The 18,523-nt window shown below is 42.2% G+C and overlaps 2 protein-coding genes and 1 long non-coding RNA gene across 8 annotated transcripts; 2 read left to right on the top strand and 1 right to left on the bottom strand.

The window, feature by feature from the left end:
* Nucleotides 1-176: 176 nt before the first annotated feature.
* Nucleotides 177-9,434, top strand: LOC130692208 (1-phosphatidylinositol 4,5-bisphosphate phosphodiesterase-like). 5 transcript variants are annotated; one of them, XM_059497685.1, is made up of 22 exons: nt 177-883; nt 1,243-1,329; nt 1,416-1,475; nt 1,544-1,693; nt 2,382-2,461; nt 3,355-3,490; nt 3,557-3,657; nt 3,772-3,938; nt 4,012-4,222; nt 4,280-4,373; nt 4,456-4,620; nt 4,999-5,190; nt 5,412-5,574; nt 6,517-6,674; nt 6,750-6,956; nt 7,042-7,206; nt 7,280-7,484; nt 7,542-7,700; nt 7,770-7,947; nt 8,024-8,227; nt 8,291-8,537; nt 8,845-9,434. In XM_059497685.1, exons 1-22 carry the CDS (start codon nt 800-802, stop codon nt 8,911-8,913), a joined length of 3,282 nt encoding a protein of 1,093 aa, XP_059353668.1. In that variant the 5' UTR covers nt 177-799; the 3' UTR covers nt 8,914-9,434. The 5 variants fall into 5 exon arrangements, with proteins under 5 accessions (XP_059353668.1, XP_059353670.1, XP_057371272.1 ...); XM_059497687.1 differs by lacking the exons at nt 2,382-2,461; nt 5,412-5,574 and adding exons at nt 2,862-2,941; nt 5,982-6,123 and having other exon boundaries at nt 183-883; XM_057515289.2 differs by lacking the exon at nt 2,382-2,461 and adding an exon at nt 2,862-2,941 and having other exon boundaries at nt 183-883.
* Nucleotides 9,435-9,672: 238 nt separating this feature from the next.
* Nucleotides 9,673-14,492, top strand: LOC130692194 (serine/threonine-protein kinase PAK mbt-like). 2 transcript variants are annotated; one of them, XM_057515272.1, is made up of 7 exons: nt 9,673-9,839; nt 10,900-11,162; nt 11,434-13,032; nt 13,125-13,385; nt 13,461-13,605; nt 13,772-13,887; nt 14,004-14,492. In XM_057515272.1, the coding sequence occupies exons 2-7, from the start codon at nt 10,938-10,940 to the stop codon at nt 14,163-14,165; spliced, it is 2,508 nt and encodes an 835-aa protein (XP_057371255.1). In that variant the 5' UTR covers nt 9,673-9,839; nt 10,900-10,937; the 3' UTR covers nt 14,166-14,492. The 2 variants fall into 2 exon arrangements, with proteins under 2 accessions (XP_057371255.1, XP_057371254.1); XM_057515271.2 differs by lacking the exon at nt 9,673-9,839 and having other exon boundaries at nt 10,630-11,162.
* A 468-nt stretch (nt 14,493-14,960) lies between these two features.
* LOC130692210 (uncharacterized) lies at nt 14,961-15,914 on the bottom strand. Its single transcript, XR_009001361.1, has 2 exons — nt 15,794-15,914; nt 14,961-15,735 (listed from the first exon to the last, which is right to left on the bottom strand). It is a non-coding gene; the product is annotated as an uncharacterized LOC130692210 (long non-coding RNA).
* Between the last annotated feature and the right edge of the window lie 2,609 nt (nt 15,915-18,523).

The raw sequence follows: 18,523 nt of genomic DNA, 5'->3' as shown, positions 1-18,523 counted from the left end.
GACGGTACATTTTTACCTCCAAAATGTGGACACTTGCTCCATTTCTGGCTGCGAATGACGACGCGAACAGAACAATCTTCCTTTATAGTACCATCGATCCTTCTCGGGACTCGGGCGGGCTGCGTGTCGATCTCGTTTGATGTTATTGATCCGGAGAAGAGTCTGTGTTCCTTACAAAAAGGATCGATTCCGTAATGTTTGATTTCGGGGAGCTTGATTTGTTGTGCGTTTGGAGTGTCCAACGTTTGCGTTACTTCGTCCGAAAACGGCAAAATTGGCTTTATTAGGGAAGCCACGCAATAGATTATGCCGTCCAAAGTCGAACTCATTGACACACTTTCCTGCCCTTTGCCTTTTTACATCACGCGGGCACACGCATACGTACATACATTCCCTTTTTCTTTGTTGGTGTTTTCCAGCTGGATCGAAGCCCGTGCGCCACACTTCGTTTCCTTTTCTGTTCTTCCCTTTTGTTGAACTTTTTGTCGTCGACGCGCACGCAGCAACCAGGCAACGTGGAAGAGAGCTTCCTCTCTCGTTTTCTCGCACGGTGTTATGTGATGGGTTTCGGTCTTGTTCAAGCTCAGTAGCGTACCGCCCGCCACCATCTCCAAGCCGGAGAGACGTGTCCAATTTTCCGATATTCATAGAAATTTTTCCATGAGGACCTTTGTGAAATCGTTTACAAGTTTAGTCCCTTGATTTTTCCAATTGGAGCGTCCGTCATTTCAAACTCAATTTTTTTTTTTTATTTTAGACATTTTTTTTTTTTTTATGCGGATAAGTATAAAGTGCAAAAATGACAAAAAAGTTTGATTTTAATTGGCGGATTCCCGTCCCGGAGCCTCTTCTTCAAGGCAACTCATTCGACAAATGGACGGAGGTAAGTAACAACATACGTTTGTCCTTGTCTCAAAACCAGACGAAAGCCGACGATTCCATACGTAGGAATGATATAGGACGTCGACGTAGAAGAGCGAGAGAAAGAGGAAAGAATCTCGTCCAGACATTATTGATTTTTTTTTTCTTCCACTTGGCGTCATGTAGTCTTTCTTTCTTTCTTTTTTTCTATATTTCCTTCAAACATTTAATGGAATTTCTTGAATCTCATCTTGACAAAACTTGATACAATTTGGCTCAGCCAAAACGCATAAATGGTTTGCGCGTTCGGCAACGAGCAAGACATTCCGCGTGACTTTTAAAAATAAATATTTACTGCATCTCCGTCTGGAAAATGTTTAGGAAAAGGATACGTTTGACTTGGAGCCGAGTTGCTTCTTTCAGGTCGACGAGTATGGCTTCTTCATCCATTGGAAATCTGAACCTCGGGTAAGAAATTCTATTGTTCTTTTGGAAAATTGTATTATGACGTTGTGATTGATTTCAAATTACGCGGGCTACGCGTGCACATACAGGACGGCGATGTGCTGGAACTGAGCCAGGTCAGTGACGTCCGATCTGGAGGCCTTCCCAAGGTATGTAATGTACAAATGTCATGTTCGTTAATGGATGCTTTTGACGATTTGCTTGTCTTTTTTTATAGGACACCCGTGGGCTCAACCAGTTGATGACCAAACATGGATCTGCCACTGCCCAAGATCTTGATGACAAATCATTGACTATTTGCAGTGGTCTTGACATGGTTAACATAAATTACTTGCACGTCGTTTGCGAGTCAGCTGAACAGGCTAAGGTAAGAAAAGAAAACTTTTTTATTTTTATTTTTTCAAAGCTGTACTATTCATCCCCTCGGTCCGCGACTCCGAGACTCTCTTTTAGAACACAGAAATGTATAGATTGTTCACAGATCTGGTTTAGGTTGGCGGTAATGCGTGAACGCCATCTAACGACTGAGTTGCTAGGCTACTTACAAATTACGAATCGTACCATATAAATTGTTATCTAATCCAACTTACATGGTTGAATTTGCCTGATAAAAAATCTCAGTAAAGCGGGGGGCATATAAAATTATTTAACAATTGTTTTTATGCTTCAACCTAGCTGAAAACTAGAAGTTTCTTATTCAGACGTTGGATGGCAGCATTTTGTGAAATGAATGCTATTTGCAAAGCGCCAATCAATCTATACTTTTTTGTGAAACAAACATAGATTTTACCCATACAGTGTTGAATGTGAAGCCGATCTTGAAAAACCTTGTCGATCGATAATCTCTTAGTGCCATCTGTCGCCTAATAGCGAAGCTGTACGGTTTCGTGTGACAAAAGGTGTTCAATTAGCTTCGTTGTCGCAAAATGAAGTAGTAAAGAAAGACATTGAAAGAATGAATATTGATACACTTTTTCTGTATGATTGTTTGTCACACTGGAGATGAATGATTCTCTCTGTATCTCTTTGCGTATTCACCAACATGTATGCGACAGGTCTGGCTGGAAGGGCTGCGGAAGATCACCCACAATGTCAAAGCCAACAACATCTGCCCGATGACGTGTTTGAAGAAACAGTAAGTGAATCGATCGTATTTAGAGAGAAAAGAGCACGACCTGAGAAAAGCATCGCACGAAACGCTACAATCCAAAATTTTAAGCAATTTCAAATGGCTCGCGACGTTTAAATCAATATTTTTAAAAAAGACAATGATCTAGTTTACTTCATTCTATTGACGAATTAGTTACTTATTAGTCTTGCCTGGATCTGCTGTTTGAGAATCTTCACATTTTTAGAAAGTTTTATTCGTGCACGAAAGATAAATCCGCCAATTGACAGTAGCCCGGAATGAAGTATGGGTGGATGTTCTTTTGATTAACTAGTACATAGATTTTTTAGTTGGCTCATTTACTTTTTCTATTTTTCAAAATCAAATATCGCATACCCACACTTGTTGTCGTTAATTCGATTTTTAGACGTGGAAGGAAGGTCTCCGCTCGGTGACCAACAAGAACAAGATCATCAATGTCTGCCCTACTACCAACTTGATGAAACAGTGAGTCTGTCCTACTCTCATGTGCCGTGTACCCAGCTGATTTTAAATAAAAAAATCTACCAGAAAACACATTCGATTCACACACTGTTGATAAAAACGAGCACACGGCATACAACTATCGGAGCGTCACTGATTATCTATGGCTTTTGGTTGTTACATTGAACGTCAACGATATGCCCTAGTTGTTGTAGTGGCTGTGTATACATTAGCTTTTGATTGCTTTTTCGAAATTTGCATGTCCGCTATTTGAATGATGAAACATTTTTCGTAGTTTTTTTAAACAGTATTTTCACTGTCATGTTTTTTACACAACCACTTGACCCTTTGGCCACATTTTCAAAATTCAAATTTTCGAATTTTAGTTTTAAGAAAACCTTTGTCTCATCATGCATTATGTTGTTTGTCTATTTTAGTTGGATGCGACTTGGCTTCCAGGTGGATGCAGCCGGTAAAGTGCCGGTCAAAGTTGTTGCCAGAACCTTCGCTTCTGGTAAAACGGAAAAACTCATTTACCAGGCCTTCGCCGAACTGGGACTACCTAGTGAAAAGGTAAACAAATGGCTAAAATAGCTCAAGATACCCTATTTTGTAATACTCTCTTGACTTCCGCATCAGGGTGACTCTATGGAGAAAGCCGATTTCACTTTCGAAAAATTCGTTGCCCTTTACCACAAAATTTGCCCGAGGAATGATATCGAGGAACTGTTTCAATCGATGTGAGTTCAACAAAAAACATATCTTATCTATTCTTTCCATTATTTTCTTTGTCTGATTTATCATGATATCGCGGTTGTCATGCAATTTGGCTAATTGTCTCTTGTTCCTTGCAGCACTAAAGGCAAGTCGGATGCGATTGGGCTTATCCAGTTTATCGATTTTCTGAACGACAAACAGCGCGATCCACGTCTCAACGAGATCCTGTATCCCCTTTACAATGAAAAACGAGCCACGGAAATTATCGACGAGTACGAACAGGACAAAGACAACCGTGTTAGAAGTAAGCTTAATTAGAAGTAAAGGACAACTATCAAACTGGAGATTGCTAATAATTGGGATCTATTAAATAACAGGACGACTGAGCAAAGACGGTTTCATTCGCTATCTCATGTCCGACGACAATGCTCCCGTCTGGCTCGATCGACTCGATATCTACATGGAAATGGATCAGCCACTGTCGCATTACTACATCAACTCTTCCCACAACACTTATCTCTCTGGTCGACAATTTGGTGGCAAATCCTCGGTGGAAATGTACCGTCAAACTCTTCTTGCGGGTTGCAGGTAATTCAACTTTAAATGCTTCATATGGATTTTGAATAAATGATTATGATTTGTTAGATGCGTCGAGCTCGATTGCTGGGACGGCAAAGGCAGCGACGAAGAACCCATCATCACTCACGGCAAAGCCATGTGTACTGAAATTCTGTTCAAGGTACGCTCGTGAACACTTGTTTTCTTTTATAATGTACCAGCATGTGGTTACACAAGAAGGTAATACCAAAATCTTTTAACAGGACGTTATTCTCGCCATCCGTGACTGCGCCTTTGTCACTTCGGATTGGCCAGTCATTCTGTCTTTCGAAAACCATTGCTGCCGAGCCCAGCAGTACAAGCTGGCCAAATACTGCGACGAAATCCTCGGGGATCTCCTACTAAAAGAACCGGTTCCCGAATCACCGGTAAGTAAACGGAAAGACATGCTTCGATAACCTCCCTCTATTCCTAGCAGTACCAAAATAGAACAATGGATCATTGACGTCTTACGCGCATGGTGACGTTCCACGAACATAATTAAAGGACTAGAATGTAAATATTTGGGTTACCATCCACCTCGAGACCTAAACCTTCCTCATAGTGTTTATGCCTAGGCTATGTTTTTTTTTCTGGAAGGGGAGTTGTTATTTCCTCGATCGTGGAATGGCCCGTCTGTTACAACTTTTGCGTCACGATCCAAACTGGAAAACCCCAGTACCCTAACCAATTAGCTGGATATAACCTTTTTTGTTTCAATTTTAAAAGCAATTTATTCATGTCTATTTTTATTTCTACTTTCAAAGTTGGAGCCCGGAGTCCCTCTACCTAGCCCCAGCCAGCTGAAGCGGAAGATTCTCATTAAGAACAAGCGACTGAAGCCAGATGTTGAAAAACAAGAGCTGGAACTCTTCCGTCAGGGTCAGTTCGTCATAACAGAAGACGAGGAAAAGGAAGACGCTTCCGCGCCAGCGGCTCCCCTTCCCGACGATAAAAAGGTATTTCCAGAGTTGTTTTTCAACAGTCTTCTTTTATGTTCAACATTTTGGGGGTCACAAGAAAACGATGGTGTTGAAACAACAAAATCTGGCTCCGTGCCTTATTATTTCTTGTTCCGTCTCATTTCTAAAATAATGACACGGGACATTGTTATTCTAAAGCGTCGATGAATGAAAACCCAAACGTTTCTGGTCTGTTTAACATGAAAACAACAATTAAGGAAACTGAGGTTGGCGCCAGCGAATCGCGCTCCCTCAGCTTCGAAGAGAAGATGTTCCAGGTGTACGAGTACAAAGGCGGAACCAATCACATCCATCCCTGGCTCTCGTCCATGGTCAATTATGCCGAGCCTGTCAAGTTCCAAGGATTCGATGTAGCCGAGGGTAATCAGAGAAACACCATGGCGAAAGATGCAACAACATTACCACCTTTTCTATTAATGTGTTGCGATGGTGTTACACAATCCTGAAGTCTTGTGCTAATTGGATAGTTGGGAGACGATCTGCACGATGATCGTATCCTACAGCTAACGCATCTTTTTTCCCCTTTGTTACAATTTGCTTTCATAGCCGTTTCGCGTTAATGAGATTGCACGTTTAAATGTGATAGCCCTTGATCCAAATAATCTTCTCCGAATTCAGCCTTTGATAATTTTTGTCATATACCGGTGATGTTTAGTTTGAATGAAAGATTCAATTAGGTGTTGACGTCTCACTGTTTTCGATCGAAGTTGTGTGTTTGTGATGATTCTCATGCGTGGGATGATTGCTTGCTGGTTTGTTCGAAATAGGAAGGGGATCCTGCAGCTGGGGCGCCCGGTGACGAAGCTGTGCCTTTGCATGCAGGCTCTACATCGGCCGTTCATCCATGGCTGTCTTCAATGGTCAACTATGCCCAACCTGTTCATTTCAAATCATTTGAAGAGGCGAAGCGTAAGATGATCAAAAAATCGCACTTGTAGCAGCTCGATTTTATCATCATCTAGTAGTTACTTTTAGGCCCCTTCCAGTAGGACATTCGAGAGCAAAAAAAATCACGTATTTTATTAGCATTTCGCGTTGGCACCGGCTTTGATACATGGCCCACCATCAAATTGTGAGCTTGGAATTGAGTACGAACTATTGTTTTTATTTTATTTTATTTTATTTTATTTTATTTGCATTTCTTTCCGTTTAACAAATGCATGCCTGGTATGTTATCGCTGCACCCACAATTTTATTGTGCTAGAAACGTTTGAATGATGTAATCGAACCAGTTCCACATTCCTTTTTCCCTATTGTTTAGTGCGGTGTTAGCTAATGATTTTTTTTTTTATGTCGCCACAGAAAAGAATATCCATCATAACATGTCATCATTTGCTGAAACAACTGGTCTCAATTACCTAAAGACTTCGGCCATCGAGTTCGTCAATTACAACAAACGCCAAATGAGCCGTATTTATCCAAAGGGTACCCGAGCTGATTCGTCCAATTACATGCCTCAGGTGACACGTATATGAGATCAGAGAACGATGGAAACAGTTCTTTTTCAGCAGATTCCATTATTTGGCTTTCCGTAGGTGTTTTGGAATGCTGGATCGCAAATGGTCTCATTAAACTTCCAGACCCCTGATTTGCCGTTCCAGCTGAATCAGGGAAAGTTTGAGTACAACGGCAATTGCGGCTACCTCCTCAAGCCCGATTTCATGCGGCGACCGGACAGAACTTTCGATCCGTTTGCAGAATCACCTGTGGATGGTGTGATCGCCGCCCAGTGCGCTGTCCAGGTACACACAAACATCACTAAATAATCCCATAAATCTTGGGGTTTTTTTTATTTTACGACTTGTTCTATGCCTTGCCAACTTCTAGGTTATCGCCGGTCAGTTTTTGTCAGATAAAAAAGTCGGAACTTATGTGGAAGTCGACATGTACGGTTTGCCAACCGATACCATCCGCAAAGAATTTCGTACTCGTATGGTGCCTGCCAACGGTCTCAATCCCATTTATAACGAAGAACCTTTTCTGTTCAGAAAGGTATTTATTATTGGAAAGCAGTTGACCAAATCATAGACGCGATTGCTAATTTTATTCTTTTGGTATATGACAGGTGGTTCTTCCAGATTTAGCTGTGCTTCGTTTCGGCGTCTACGATGAAAACGGAAAGCTTCTCGGCCAAAGAATCCTTCCTTTGGATGGTCTCCAAGCCGGCTATCGCCACATCTCCCTCAGGACGGAAGCCAATTTTCCAATGGCTTTGCCCATGCTCTTCTGCAACATTGAGCTCAAGATCTACGTTCCGGATGGATTGGGAGGTATTCTTCGCTAAATACGTTTACTATGAATTGGGTACCATTCCGACCTGTTTTTAGGATTCATGGATGCCCTTTCGGACCCTCGAGCTTTTATGTCAGCCAACAAAGAAAGAGATAGCAAGTTAAAGGAAATGGGAATTGAAGAATCAGAAACATCCAAGGCTGCTCTAACAGGCGGTAAACCTGCTCCGGCACCCGAAGAAGAAGTTAAGAGAGGTGAATACTATTTTTGAAATCATTACGAAGCGTTTGTTCGGGAATAATGACGAGCGAATCGAATCATAGAGGAAATGAAGTTCGAGCCTGTGACCCTCGAGTCTCTTCGCAGCGATAAAGCGTTTGCCAAGGCGACCAAGAAGCACCAGAAGGACCTTGAGACGATGAGGAAACGTCAACAAAAGGAGAAAGCCACGATTCAAAAGAACCAAGTCTCTGCCGTCGAAAGAATCGTCAAGGGGAAAAAGTATAGCTGACACGAAACGATCCCAAGTTGTTTTGATCGCCAAAATTTCATTGCTTTTTATTCTTAACGCATGTAGCAAAGAAGAATTCATCAATGATCCGGCACTTAAACAGCTGGTTGCGGATCAAGCCAAAGAGTGGTCGGAGTTGGTCGGACGCCATTTGAAAGAGGAATGGACATTGTTGAAGGAACAGCTCGAGGCCCAGCAGGACATTTTGAAGACGGTGATGTTGGGTGCTCAGGGAGCGCAGCTGAAGTTGTTGGACGCCAAATTGGAGAAGTAAGTTTTTATGCTATTTATCAGATCTGAGGTGCCATTGATGAGATTGTTTCGAATTTATAGGGAGAACAAAGATCTAAAGACACGTCAAGCCAAAATGGCTGTTGAAACAGCCAAGGAGGTGGCCAGCGACAAGACGCTGCGCAACAAGGCGGAGAAGGAACGTCGTTTGCGTGAAAAGAACCAAAATAACACCAAAAAATTTATTGAAGAGCGCAAGATTACAGCCATGAAGCAAGGCAAAGAGAAGGAGAAACTCATGGCCATGCATGCCAAGCAACTGGAGGATTTAAACCGAGACATTCAACTGGTAAGTTTTAGTTTGGTATTCTTAAAAAACACGCACCAGAGGTTCCCTAGCAACCGCTTAAATTTCTAAAAGCAATATTCTGTTTTTACTTAATGTTCCGTGATTACACAATCTTTTGTTGTACGGTTGAACGATTTTGCGTTTAACGACTTCAAGCACTCTAGCGTTTTCGACTGCCAATCTAGACGATCACCTGGTGTTGCGCATTTATTACTAGTCTTAAAATGTAGTTGAGACACGAGGATTGTTTTCTTTGTACAGTTTTTAAACGTTTCTTTTCTTTGTTTGATTTATATTTTTCTCACAGAATATTGAGATGTATAAGAACGCGGAAGTGGAGTACCAGCTGGCGAATCCCTATGAATTCTTCGTTTGAGACCTGTGGCGTTCAACTCATTAAATTCTCCGTCATCACATTCCATACATAATGTGAACCTGCTGTTGCTTGAACATGCGCTTCCATGCCCCCATCGTCGCCATACTTATCATTTGAGTACATTCTTTTTTACTTTTCGAAAGGATGATGTCCATTAAAATAAAAATACGTAGATGTTACTTTTTCCTATTTTACAATTGTTGGTACCTTTCCTTGTATTCTTATCCCTAATTTGTATTTTTATCTTTTATTTTTATTTAGCCAAATCTATTTTGGGTGTGCCAACAAACTATGCCTTATTATGGGACTGCTATTATTCTTTTACTCGTTAGATGGCGTTATCCGCTACGAGCTAATTTGTCGATCAATCCTACATTTTTTTCTTTTTAAGTCGTTCATTCCTTGAATTTCAAAGCTCATTTGTCACCCATAATTTTTGTTTCACCCACTGTCTTTGCTAGAATCTCATATATTCATAGTTGTGAATTCATTTATCCAAAATACAATGCAATAAGAAAATACCGATGCCTGATTTCTGTTTAACAACGACCCAAAACGAATATTTTTTTTTGGCAAAAATGAATTTATGAAAATAAAACAAAAAAATAACGATAAATAATTAACCCTTCTAAAAGAAAAAATTTCCGTTAAAAATTATATATTCTTAGTTGTAGAAGTTTTCGTATGATTTACTAAATCGTTTGATGGTAGGCGAAAACAATGGTACTAGTTAGCCTTCACCTGTTTGTGGGGAGGGGAAGGGGGAAACACCTTACAGCAAAATAAGATGGCGGCCATATAAGATCTATAAACAATCTTCCGGAGCCTTTTTTTTCTTTTATTTCCTTTTGTTTCTTCGATGTTTCAGTTCTAAGTGCTCACTCGGTGGTGCTTTTGTATTCCAGTTTCGTGTTTTCATTCCTTAGGTGAGTTTTTCAATGTATTTTCGTTGTGCTATTTAAACGGTTAACAGGTGAAAGGGGGTGGCTTGGTGTTTTCAACGGCCGAATGACGTTTTGTATGCTACGCCTTTTGTTTTCCCATGTGAACTTCATTGATTCTCACCATCACTTGATCGTTAAAAAAACTTCAACGTGATACGTGGACAGTGCGTGTTTTGTCATTACATGGATGTTACCATAGTGATCTTACAAGGGAATAGCAGCAAATCAACATTGTGTGGCTTCCCAAATACTCCCCCATTTCGGAGCTCAGGACTGAATCCCTCTACAATCTTGTTAGGTGCAAGTATTCCTAATGTCATTACCTTTGTGACCTGATGTGCTTCATTCGTCCAAGTTAACTACATGATGTACTGAAATATCAGTATTGAAAGCAAACGGAAGTACTCCCTAATGTCAAATGTGTCATTGTTGACCCATTTCGTTACAGCCAACAGTTTAATTCCACAATCTGATTTCCATTTAGAATTTAAACTTATTCCTATAATTGATCATAGTATTACAAAATGAAAATTTGTAGACTTTTGTTGCATTTGGATCAAAATCTGTACCACATTATAAAAGAGTAGGTTTTGATAGGAGCATAATAGAGTTATTTTAGGTTAACTAGCAACCCTAAAACTGGGTTGGTAGTGTGTGTGTATGTGTGTGTGTGTGCGCGTCGTCTTCCTTTTGCCTTTTTTTTTACGGCCGCATTCCGGCACGAAACATAAACCAGACGCCTGTGGGAGGGAATGCGCCTCACGTCATTCGGCTGTTGCCGTCGCTCAACACGGTTCGTCGTTCTCTCTCTCTCTCTGCGCATTGGCTCCCTCTACCTTGTTTTCGTGCTTGTTGTCGTAGCAGCAACAAACATTGAAGGAGGAAACAAGACCCTCATTGCTACATAAAACGTGCCGTCGTTTAGTTCGTACAAACGCTACCAGTAAAAAGTTTTGTGCATTAATGCCCATACACGAAAAAGTGATCTTCCTCCATACGAAAAGCAAAGTGATTCATTTTGTTTTCTTTTTTATTTTGGCAGTTTTCTAGTGCAGCTCATCATAATCCGCTTTTTCTACAATGTTCAGCAAGAAGAAGAAGAAATTGGACATTTCGCTGCCTAAAAATTTTGAACATAGGGTACATACAGGCTTTGACAAACGTGAAAACCGCTACGTCGGACTACCGCCACAATGGGCGGGCATCGTGAGTCCTACGCCGTCGGCCAAGGGAGCCTTATCGTCGCGACCGACGCCTTTAATCGATCCATCTGAAATCACCCCAACAGAAGTACTAGATTTGAAGGTAAAAAAAAAACAATTTTATCACCACAAGAGCTGCAAACCTATAATAAAAATCCATAAATCCCTTATGACCTTTCGACCACCAAATCAACGTCACGACCGATATCTTTGTAACGGTTGTTTATAAATCAACCGCTTCCGACCAAGTTCAACATCGAATTTTTTTCTATTATCAGTCGTTGATTTGTTGTTCTTTCCACCCCTCATTTTCCCTCTAACAAATTCCATAAAGCAGCTATGCACCCTTAAATTTCATTATTCCGTTTCAATAGAAGGATGTGTCGTTGCAGACGATAGTCCGGGGAGAAGGAAAAAGCACCGGCACGGGCGGTGGTAAAAACGACAATGGAAACGGAGGAGGGCCAGGATTACCTCGGACGTCGAGTGTTGTCCGTTCCAACAGTCTGCGCTCATCGAGTCCACCCAAAGCCAGGAAGGATTATAAACCCATGTTGCCCGTTCCGGAGATGGGCGAAGGTGTTGGCGGAGAAACGTCGCCTCTCCCGTCGCCCAACAATGCCAACTATCCTGCTGGCCCACCCATGCAGCATTACGGGCCCGGCTACCCCGGACCGCAACAGCAGCACCCCCAACAACAGTACCCTCAAGGTTACTTCCCTCATCAACACCAAGCCGTGCCAAGAGACGTGAGAGACGGAATGGGACGTCCCGTTCACCCGCAAGGAATCCTACGGGAAGGAGGCTATCCCATGCCTCAACAGCAGACACAGCAGCAACAACAACAACTTGTGCAGCACCACCAGCAAGGCCCCCCGGCGCCCAATTATCCTGCTCCACCTCCCGTTCACCGGAACTCCCAGATGATGATGAAAGCCGTACCGATGCAACCACAACAGGGCCATCCACTTCATCCACAAGGTGGAATGCAGCCTTCACAGCAACATGGCATGCATCCAGCACAGGGAATGCATCAGCCTGGCGGAGGACCAAGACCACAAGGAGGTGGCGTAAATCCTGGCAGCACAAGCCCGTCACCGGGTTATCCGATGAATCAACATCCTGGTCATCACGGTGGAATGCCAGGTCATTTGCAAGTCCAAACTGGCAATCATTATCCACAGAATAACCACGGACAAAGCCAAGAATATCGACCACCTCTACCACCACCATACCAGCATGGTGGTCAACCTAATGGCCAGAACTTTAATGGTCATCCAGGACCTCAACAGCCCAACGCGCAGCCAATGAAACCACCGCATTTGACACTACCACCGCAACATTCAGGGCCCCATTCTAGCTCGTCGACATCGTCCCAATCGCACTCTCCGCTTCCGCGGAGCCCAACAACTCCTCAACCTCCCAATACTTATCGTCCACCAAGTCAACAATTTCAAAACATGACTCTGAATAACGGACATCAGCAACAACAACCTGCGACAGCCCATCCTCAACAACCAGTGAGATATCAGCAGCAACCTCAGTCTAATCCACCCGGTCCACAGCCAGGTCCTCTTCCGCCGAAAATCAGTCCACAACCACCACGACCGCCATCCAGCAATGCGGTCAACAATAACAGTGGAGCAGATCAAAATCAAAATACGCTGAACAACAGCAAAAGCGTCATGGTGGCGAAATCGTCGGCTGCAGCTGCCGCGTCTGCTGCAGCGGCGGCAGCAGCGGCACAGGAACAACAACAGCAGCAACGATTAACTCATGAACAGTTTCGTGCCGCTTTACAAATGGTCGTTAGTCCAGGTGACCCCCGAATTAATCTGGACAGTTTCATCAAGATTGGCGAAGGATCCACTGGCGTCGTCTGCATCGCCGTTGAGAAGAATACTGGCCGACAAGTAGCAGTTAAGAAGATGGATTTAAGACGCCAACAGCGAAGAGAACTCCTCTTTAATGAGGTATGATTGTTATAGGGGGTGTTATTTACGTTGTCTTATCTTTTTTGTTGTTACGTATCACTGAAATTTTTGTTTGTTTTTTTACTTTGTAGGTGGTCATTATGCGCGACTATCACCATCCCAACATCGTCGAAATGTACGACAGTTTCCTCGTGGGCGACGAGCTGTGGGTGGTGATGGAATATTTGGAAGGTGGCGCTCTGACGGATATCGTCACTCACGCTCGCATGGACGAGGAACAAATAGCCACCGTTTGCCTGCAGTGCCTACAAGCTTTGGCTTTCCTCCATTCGCAGGGGGTCATCCATCGTGACATTAAATCGGATTCAATTCTTTTAGCAGCCGATGGAAGGGTAAATTTTGATCATAGTAGCATTCTTGTTACATGTCGTAAACGACGCCCTTTTTTACGCCATTTTCGTTTGTAGGTTAAGTTGTCTGACTTTGGCTTCTGCGCTCAAGTATCACAAGAGCTACCCAAGAGGAAGTCGCTAGTGGGGACGCCCTACTGGATGTCTCCGGAAGTGATATCCCGCCTTCCCTACGGTCCCGAAGTTGACATTTGGAGTTTAGGTAAGAGAGCAATTTGAAAACAAAGTACATGACAAAAAGAAAAGAAAGTACTTAGAGAGAACACAGCATTCTTGTTTGGCAAATTTCCATTTGTCTCTTTTTGTCACGACATGTTTTATGCATTAATTGTTTAACGTTTTCCCTTTTTTGAATTCCTGTAAAACAGGCATAATGGTGATTGAAATGGTGGACGGGGAACCGCCCTTCTTTAATGAACCTCCATTGCAGGCCATGAGGCGCATTCGGGATATGCCTCCACCCAAGCTGCGCAACGCTACCAAAGTACGTTACTACGGCCATACAACTCTTTGGGAAAAGAGCTGCTGCTTGTTGGCACGCAGTCAATCTTGTATCAATTTCACTCATCTTGTTTGTTTATTCATTGTTTACGATACTAGGTTTCCGCCCGTTTACAAGGCTTTCTGGATCGAATGCTGGTGCGAGACCCCGCTCAAAGAGCCACCGCCTTCGAGCTGCTTCATCACCCGTTTTTGAGGCAAGCCGGACCCCCAGCTCTGCTCGTCCCGCTCATGAGATCCTTCCGTCATTCGCCTACTTAGTTGGACAGCTCCTATCGTCATAGGGCCGACCCCAACAATTTTGGTTTTCATTTTTTTTTTAAAGGGCGTGGTTGACAATGGAAAACCCGTCAGACCCTATGTATTTTATTGCTTTCGTGAAAATCGATGCAATGAAAACCCCAAAGTATTTTTTTTTCTGTACATTAAAGCAAAAGATGACGGATGGCAGCTCTTCCAGCTCATTGAACAAGTTGGAAGCGATTAATTTCGAACAACAGACAAAATTAACAAAGAAAAAATCGCCATATAATTTGACATCCTTTTTTTGTTTCTTTTGAGTTGACCAAAAAAAAAAGAAAAGAAAAATGACGAGAATAGGTTGACGTATCGTTTATAATTAATCTTTGTGTTATCAGTATCATATCAGCCTTAATTCTCCTTTCCCTTCTTTCCGGATTATTCCGTCCAAATGTAGTGCCTCTTTGTCGTGTCGAATTTTGCAAATACCTTTCATTTCTTTCTCTGTATCTTTTTTTTTTTAAATAACGAAAAAAGAAAAAAAAACTTTTGACGTTTAATAGCCCAAGATGTAATTTTCGTCTGCCCACATTTATCCCCTCGTTTCTGTCCGTCATCATCATCATTTTCCCCCTTTCGCACTTGTCTTGTTTGTTTCTCCGTGCGTGAGACCGTCTCGATGGCTTTCTCTTCGTTACTCGTGTAGCCTCTTCTTTCGCGATTCAACACATTACGCCAATCGCGCAATCCATTACCCTTGATGTCTAATAATGGTAACGAAAAACAAGAGACGAGGCCCACCATCATCATCGTTCGTTTTGTGTCTTGTATTTTCCTGGACGCCAATACAACAACAAACAAAAACAACCACGTCAACAATGAAGAGGAGAAACATGTACACATTTGAATATTATTTTCTCCTTTTGTTTTTCTGTGGCCTGGAGCTAAATTAAGATCAATGACTCGATATTGTGTTCATTCTGGTTTGTTGTTTTCTTTCTGAGGAGGAATTTTTCCACATTAATGCAAGACCAGGAGGGAAAGAGGAACTAGAATGTTCTTATATTCTAGTTTATAAATAGTTAAAGGCTGATTCTCTGCGGCTCTCTAACGATGAAGAGTGCATATCTTTGATGTATTTATAGGAGCTGTTGCCAGTTTAGTGACGTCTTCATCGTTGTACACATAAGGTCTTTTTGACTCGTTCAATGTCGGTCCAACCAAAATAAAACGTCGGAAAGTAATTCACACATGGGACGGAGCATGGCACACAAAAATTTCATCATCGAACATTAAACAGATTAGCCTACAGCTGCTATTCACATGTTATTCACTCTAGCGGTAAAAAGAAGCAAATTAATTTTATTTTCATTTTCCTTGAAACCAAATGAGAAGCCGCAGGATGATGACGACGTTATGATTACACACCCGTAGGGTTTTCTGTTTTCTCTATCGATTTTGTGGTGGCTCGAGCCATGGCTCATTTACAGCTCACATCTGTTGCTAAGCGAAACTGGATCGCTGAATACTCCATCCTCCGCATCTTGATCGTGAGAAGAAGGAAATAGGGTTAGGTGTGCCAAACGTTTGGCTAAAAAAAAACGAGCTTTAAATGTGATATCCGGTGACTAAGAGCTGATGGCACTAACTGGATGTTGATCGATATCTCGCCTGGGCACTGAGTTGTTTTTTAAACCGGATGGGAAGCACAAAAGTAGCAATAGCATGTTTTGATATCAAGATCTTTCGACGTTCATTCTGAGATCGACAGCTGTCGGCAAACCACAATAGTACTAAATGCTTGATGCTGCTCTAAAATCGAAAAATATTTCAAAATAAATGTTACAACACTGGATGGAAAATTTATTGTTTTAGAGTCCAAGACAAGGACCACATATCAAAGACATTTTATTACTTCTGATTCATCGTCAGTGGAACGTTATCATGATTAGACAAGGTCATTCAAACATTTTCATTCTTAGTAGTTGGAAATTTTTTGTCGATGACATGTGGTGAAACCATTGGGGCGGATTTTTCTTTTCCTCGAAATAACATTGGGCCCAGAGGACCGATGTTTTACCTTTTCCCTTTTTAACGTTAAGCAATAGAAAGGGCTTTGATCGAGCGTCTTTGAAAATATTTTTGACAGTCCTTTCTTTTAAAGGGTTCTGGTCTGCAACTGTGCCGTGGCGGCGGTCGATCTATTGGGGGTCTTATCAGCTAAAATGGGACCCACTAAAAAGAGAACCCCAACGTTCAATATTAGTTCGATATCGCCACCCTCATCTCCCTGAACGATATGAAAGTTTGTCTGTCGCGTCTGCGCAGCACAACATTTTGTTTCTAGCATCTCTTGAAGAGGGTCGCACAAGTATGTTACCCTCGACGCACACAATAGCGGCCATCATGGTTTCGTTTTGCTCTCCCTTCCTCTCGTTCGGGGATTTTCCACCCTCCTCCATATATTCACCCTAGGGTTATTTGATTATTCTTCTTCCCTTTTTCAACCCCCCCCCCCAATCCATGTGTCGAGAGAAAAGGAGAGAAGGTGGGGGGCGTTTTACAACATTTCTGCTCTGCAGAATTCTGTGCCAGACTTTGCTCTCTCTCTCTCTCTCGTGTTGGCGCGCTCGGGCGGAGCGCCCGTTGTGTGTTGTGGCTAGAGAGAGCACAAAAAGTTGTCCAGTGTTTTCACAGGCTTCTCTCCGAGAGGCTGCACAGGCTCGTTCCACAACTAATTCTCGTAACAATTAACTGTTTTTTTTTTTTTTCTGTGTCGTTGGATTTCCCTGTAGTTTAACCGTGTTTCATGTTGAACCGAATGAAATAGTACAGAACAGTTTTGAGACCCTCTTGGATTATTGGCAGTCATCTTTCAAGCACGTGGCTTTCAGCAACAGTGGTCGACATGATCGACTTCACATAAACGAGTTAATCATTTGACGTGAATCTTTTGTTGGTGCGTGTGTCTAATGATTCAGTGATCCTTGTTAACAAGCTGCCTTACAATAACAGGTAAGATTTTACTCTGATAAAAGTTGAAACTGTGAAGTCGACCGTAGCTCAAAAGAGCGCCATCGTATAGGCATAGTAAAGAAAATATGGCGCGAAGGGACGTTGATCGGATCGACGATTTTTCTGTTCACGGTGGGCAAGGCATGGCTAGTCAACGATTTCAAATCGCCGCATTAGTTCAACGGCATGCAAACGCCGTCACCCAGTGAGGGAGCAGCTGTTGTGTTTTTGAGTGTGCTGTAACGATGTTCATCCGACGGTGAATATACAGTACCCGACACACAAAAGTACCAGGAAAAAAAACTAAACCCTGGAAAATGAAACGTGTCTGTGTGTCTATCCGACGTTAATGACACATGTTTGTTTGTGTTCGTCATTCTAGAGATTTTCAAATTTTGTTTTGTTTAGTTCTCGATTGTCACGATAGACGTCAGTTTTTTCTTTTGTGACCATAGGAAGTAAACATCTCTAGCTTATTTCCAACGAACAATTGAACGTTTCTATTTATTTTTATGGCATTTTGATTGTTTTCTTGGGCATTTCTAGAAGAATTTTTAAGGGAATTGGTCTTTCGTCGCCTAGGACAATTTTAGGGGAGTTTTCAAGGGGGGGGGGATAGGCCATCTGTTTTTTTTCCTGAAAAACATCTCGTGCATGTTTTGTCTAATTCCATTCGACGACCGTCGTTCCGGACCAACTGGTCTGACTTCCCAAAGTTCCCTTATTTTTTCCTTCTACCGATGACACATTTCCGACTTCAAGTGATAAACATCTGACAAATCTTTTTGAGCAATCGGTTTTTCTAGAGGTGACGAACTCGATCTCAACTGTCAACAAAATGAGAAGACAACGAGAAGTGTTTCTGTTACGTTTCTTTTTTCGTTTTTATCCTTATCCTATTTCAAAAAATGCTTTGCTTTTAACTGCTGCGTTGCACAAGTTCCCTCCCCCTTTCTCCCGCTTCTTCTGAGTCAGCGCAATCCGATCAATACCGTGGCCACCTTGTACCGAATTTTTAAGCCAGGGACGCCAGGACCTTCCGTTAGGATTATGCCACTACTACAAGATGCGTTAAAACGTATCGGATAACATCAGGGCGCCATCGTGGAGCCATTGATTAACAAAAATAACCCGTTGACGACATGGCTGGCCATTCAAAACTTCACTTTTTCTTTAAAAATGGGAACATAAACTGCCAAGTTTTAAAGAGACACGTGTCGACATAGGAGGGAAAGGCCCAAACTTATTTTGGAAGATTTTATTTGTAAAATTTTTTACTCCGAGTAGCTCGTAAAATGTTTAGTAAATGAATAAAAGAAATGTTTTTTTTTCGCAAATGAAATAAAATTTTTGGGTAAAAGGTC

Source organism: Daphnia carinata, chromosome 1 (assembly GCF_022539665.2).
Source record: "Daphnia carinata strain CSIRO-1 chromosome 1, CSIRO_AGI_Dcar_HiC_V3, whole genome shotgun sequence".
NCBI lineage: Eukaryota > Metazoa > Arthropoda > Branchiopoda > Diplostraca > Daphniidae > Daphnia > Daphnia carinata.
Note: the sequence above shows the minus strand (reverse complement) of the source record. Positions and strands in the feature narration are given on the sequence as shown.

Bases quoted from the DNA above. Each gene is read 5' to 3' on its own strand.
- LOC130692208 (XM_059497685.1), top strand. From the start codon at position 800: ATGACAAAAAAGTTTGATTTTAATTGGCGGATTCCCGTCCCGGAGCCT. The intron at 3,658-3,771 runs GTGAGTTCAACA...TGTTCCTTGCAG, and splicing joins GAGGAACTGTTTCAATCGAT to CACTAAAGGCAAGTCGGATG. The intron at 7,485-7,541 runs GTATTCTTCGCT...ACCTGTTTTTAG, and splicing joins CGTTCCGGATGGATTGGGAG to GATTCATGGATGCCCTTTCG.
- LOC130692194 (XM_057515272.1), top strand. From the start codon at position 10,938: ATGTTCAGCAAGAAGAAGAAGAAATTGGACATTTCGCTGCCTAAAAAT. The intron at 11,163-11,433 runs GTAAAAAAAAAA...CCGTTTCAATAG, and splicing joins CAGAAGTACTAGATTTGAAG to AAGGATGTGTCGTTGCAGAC. The intron at 13,386-13,460 runs GTAAATTTTGAT...TTTCGTTTGTAG, and splicing joins TTTTAGCAGCCGATGGAAGG to GTTAAGTTGTCTGACTTTGG.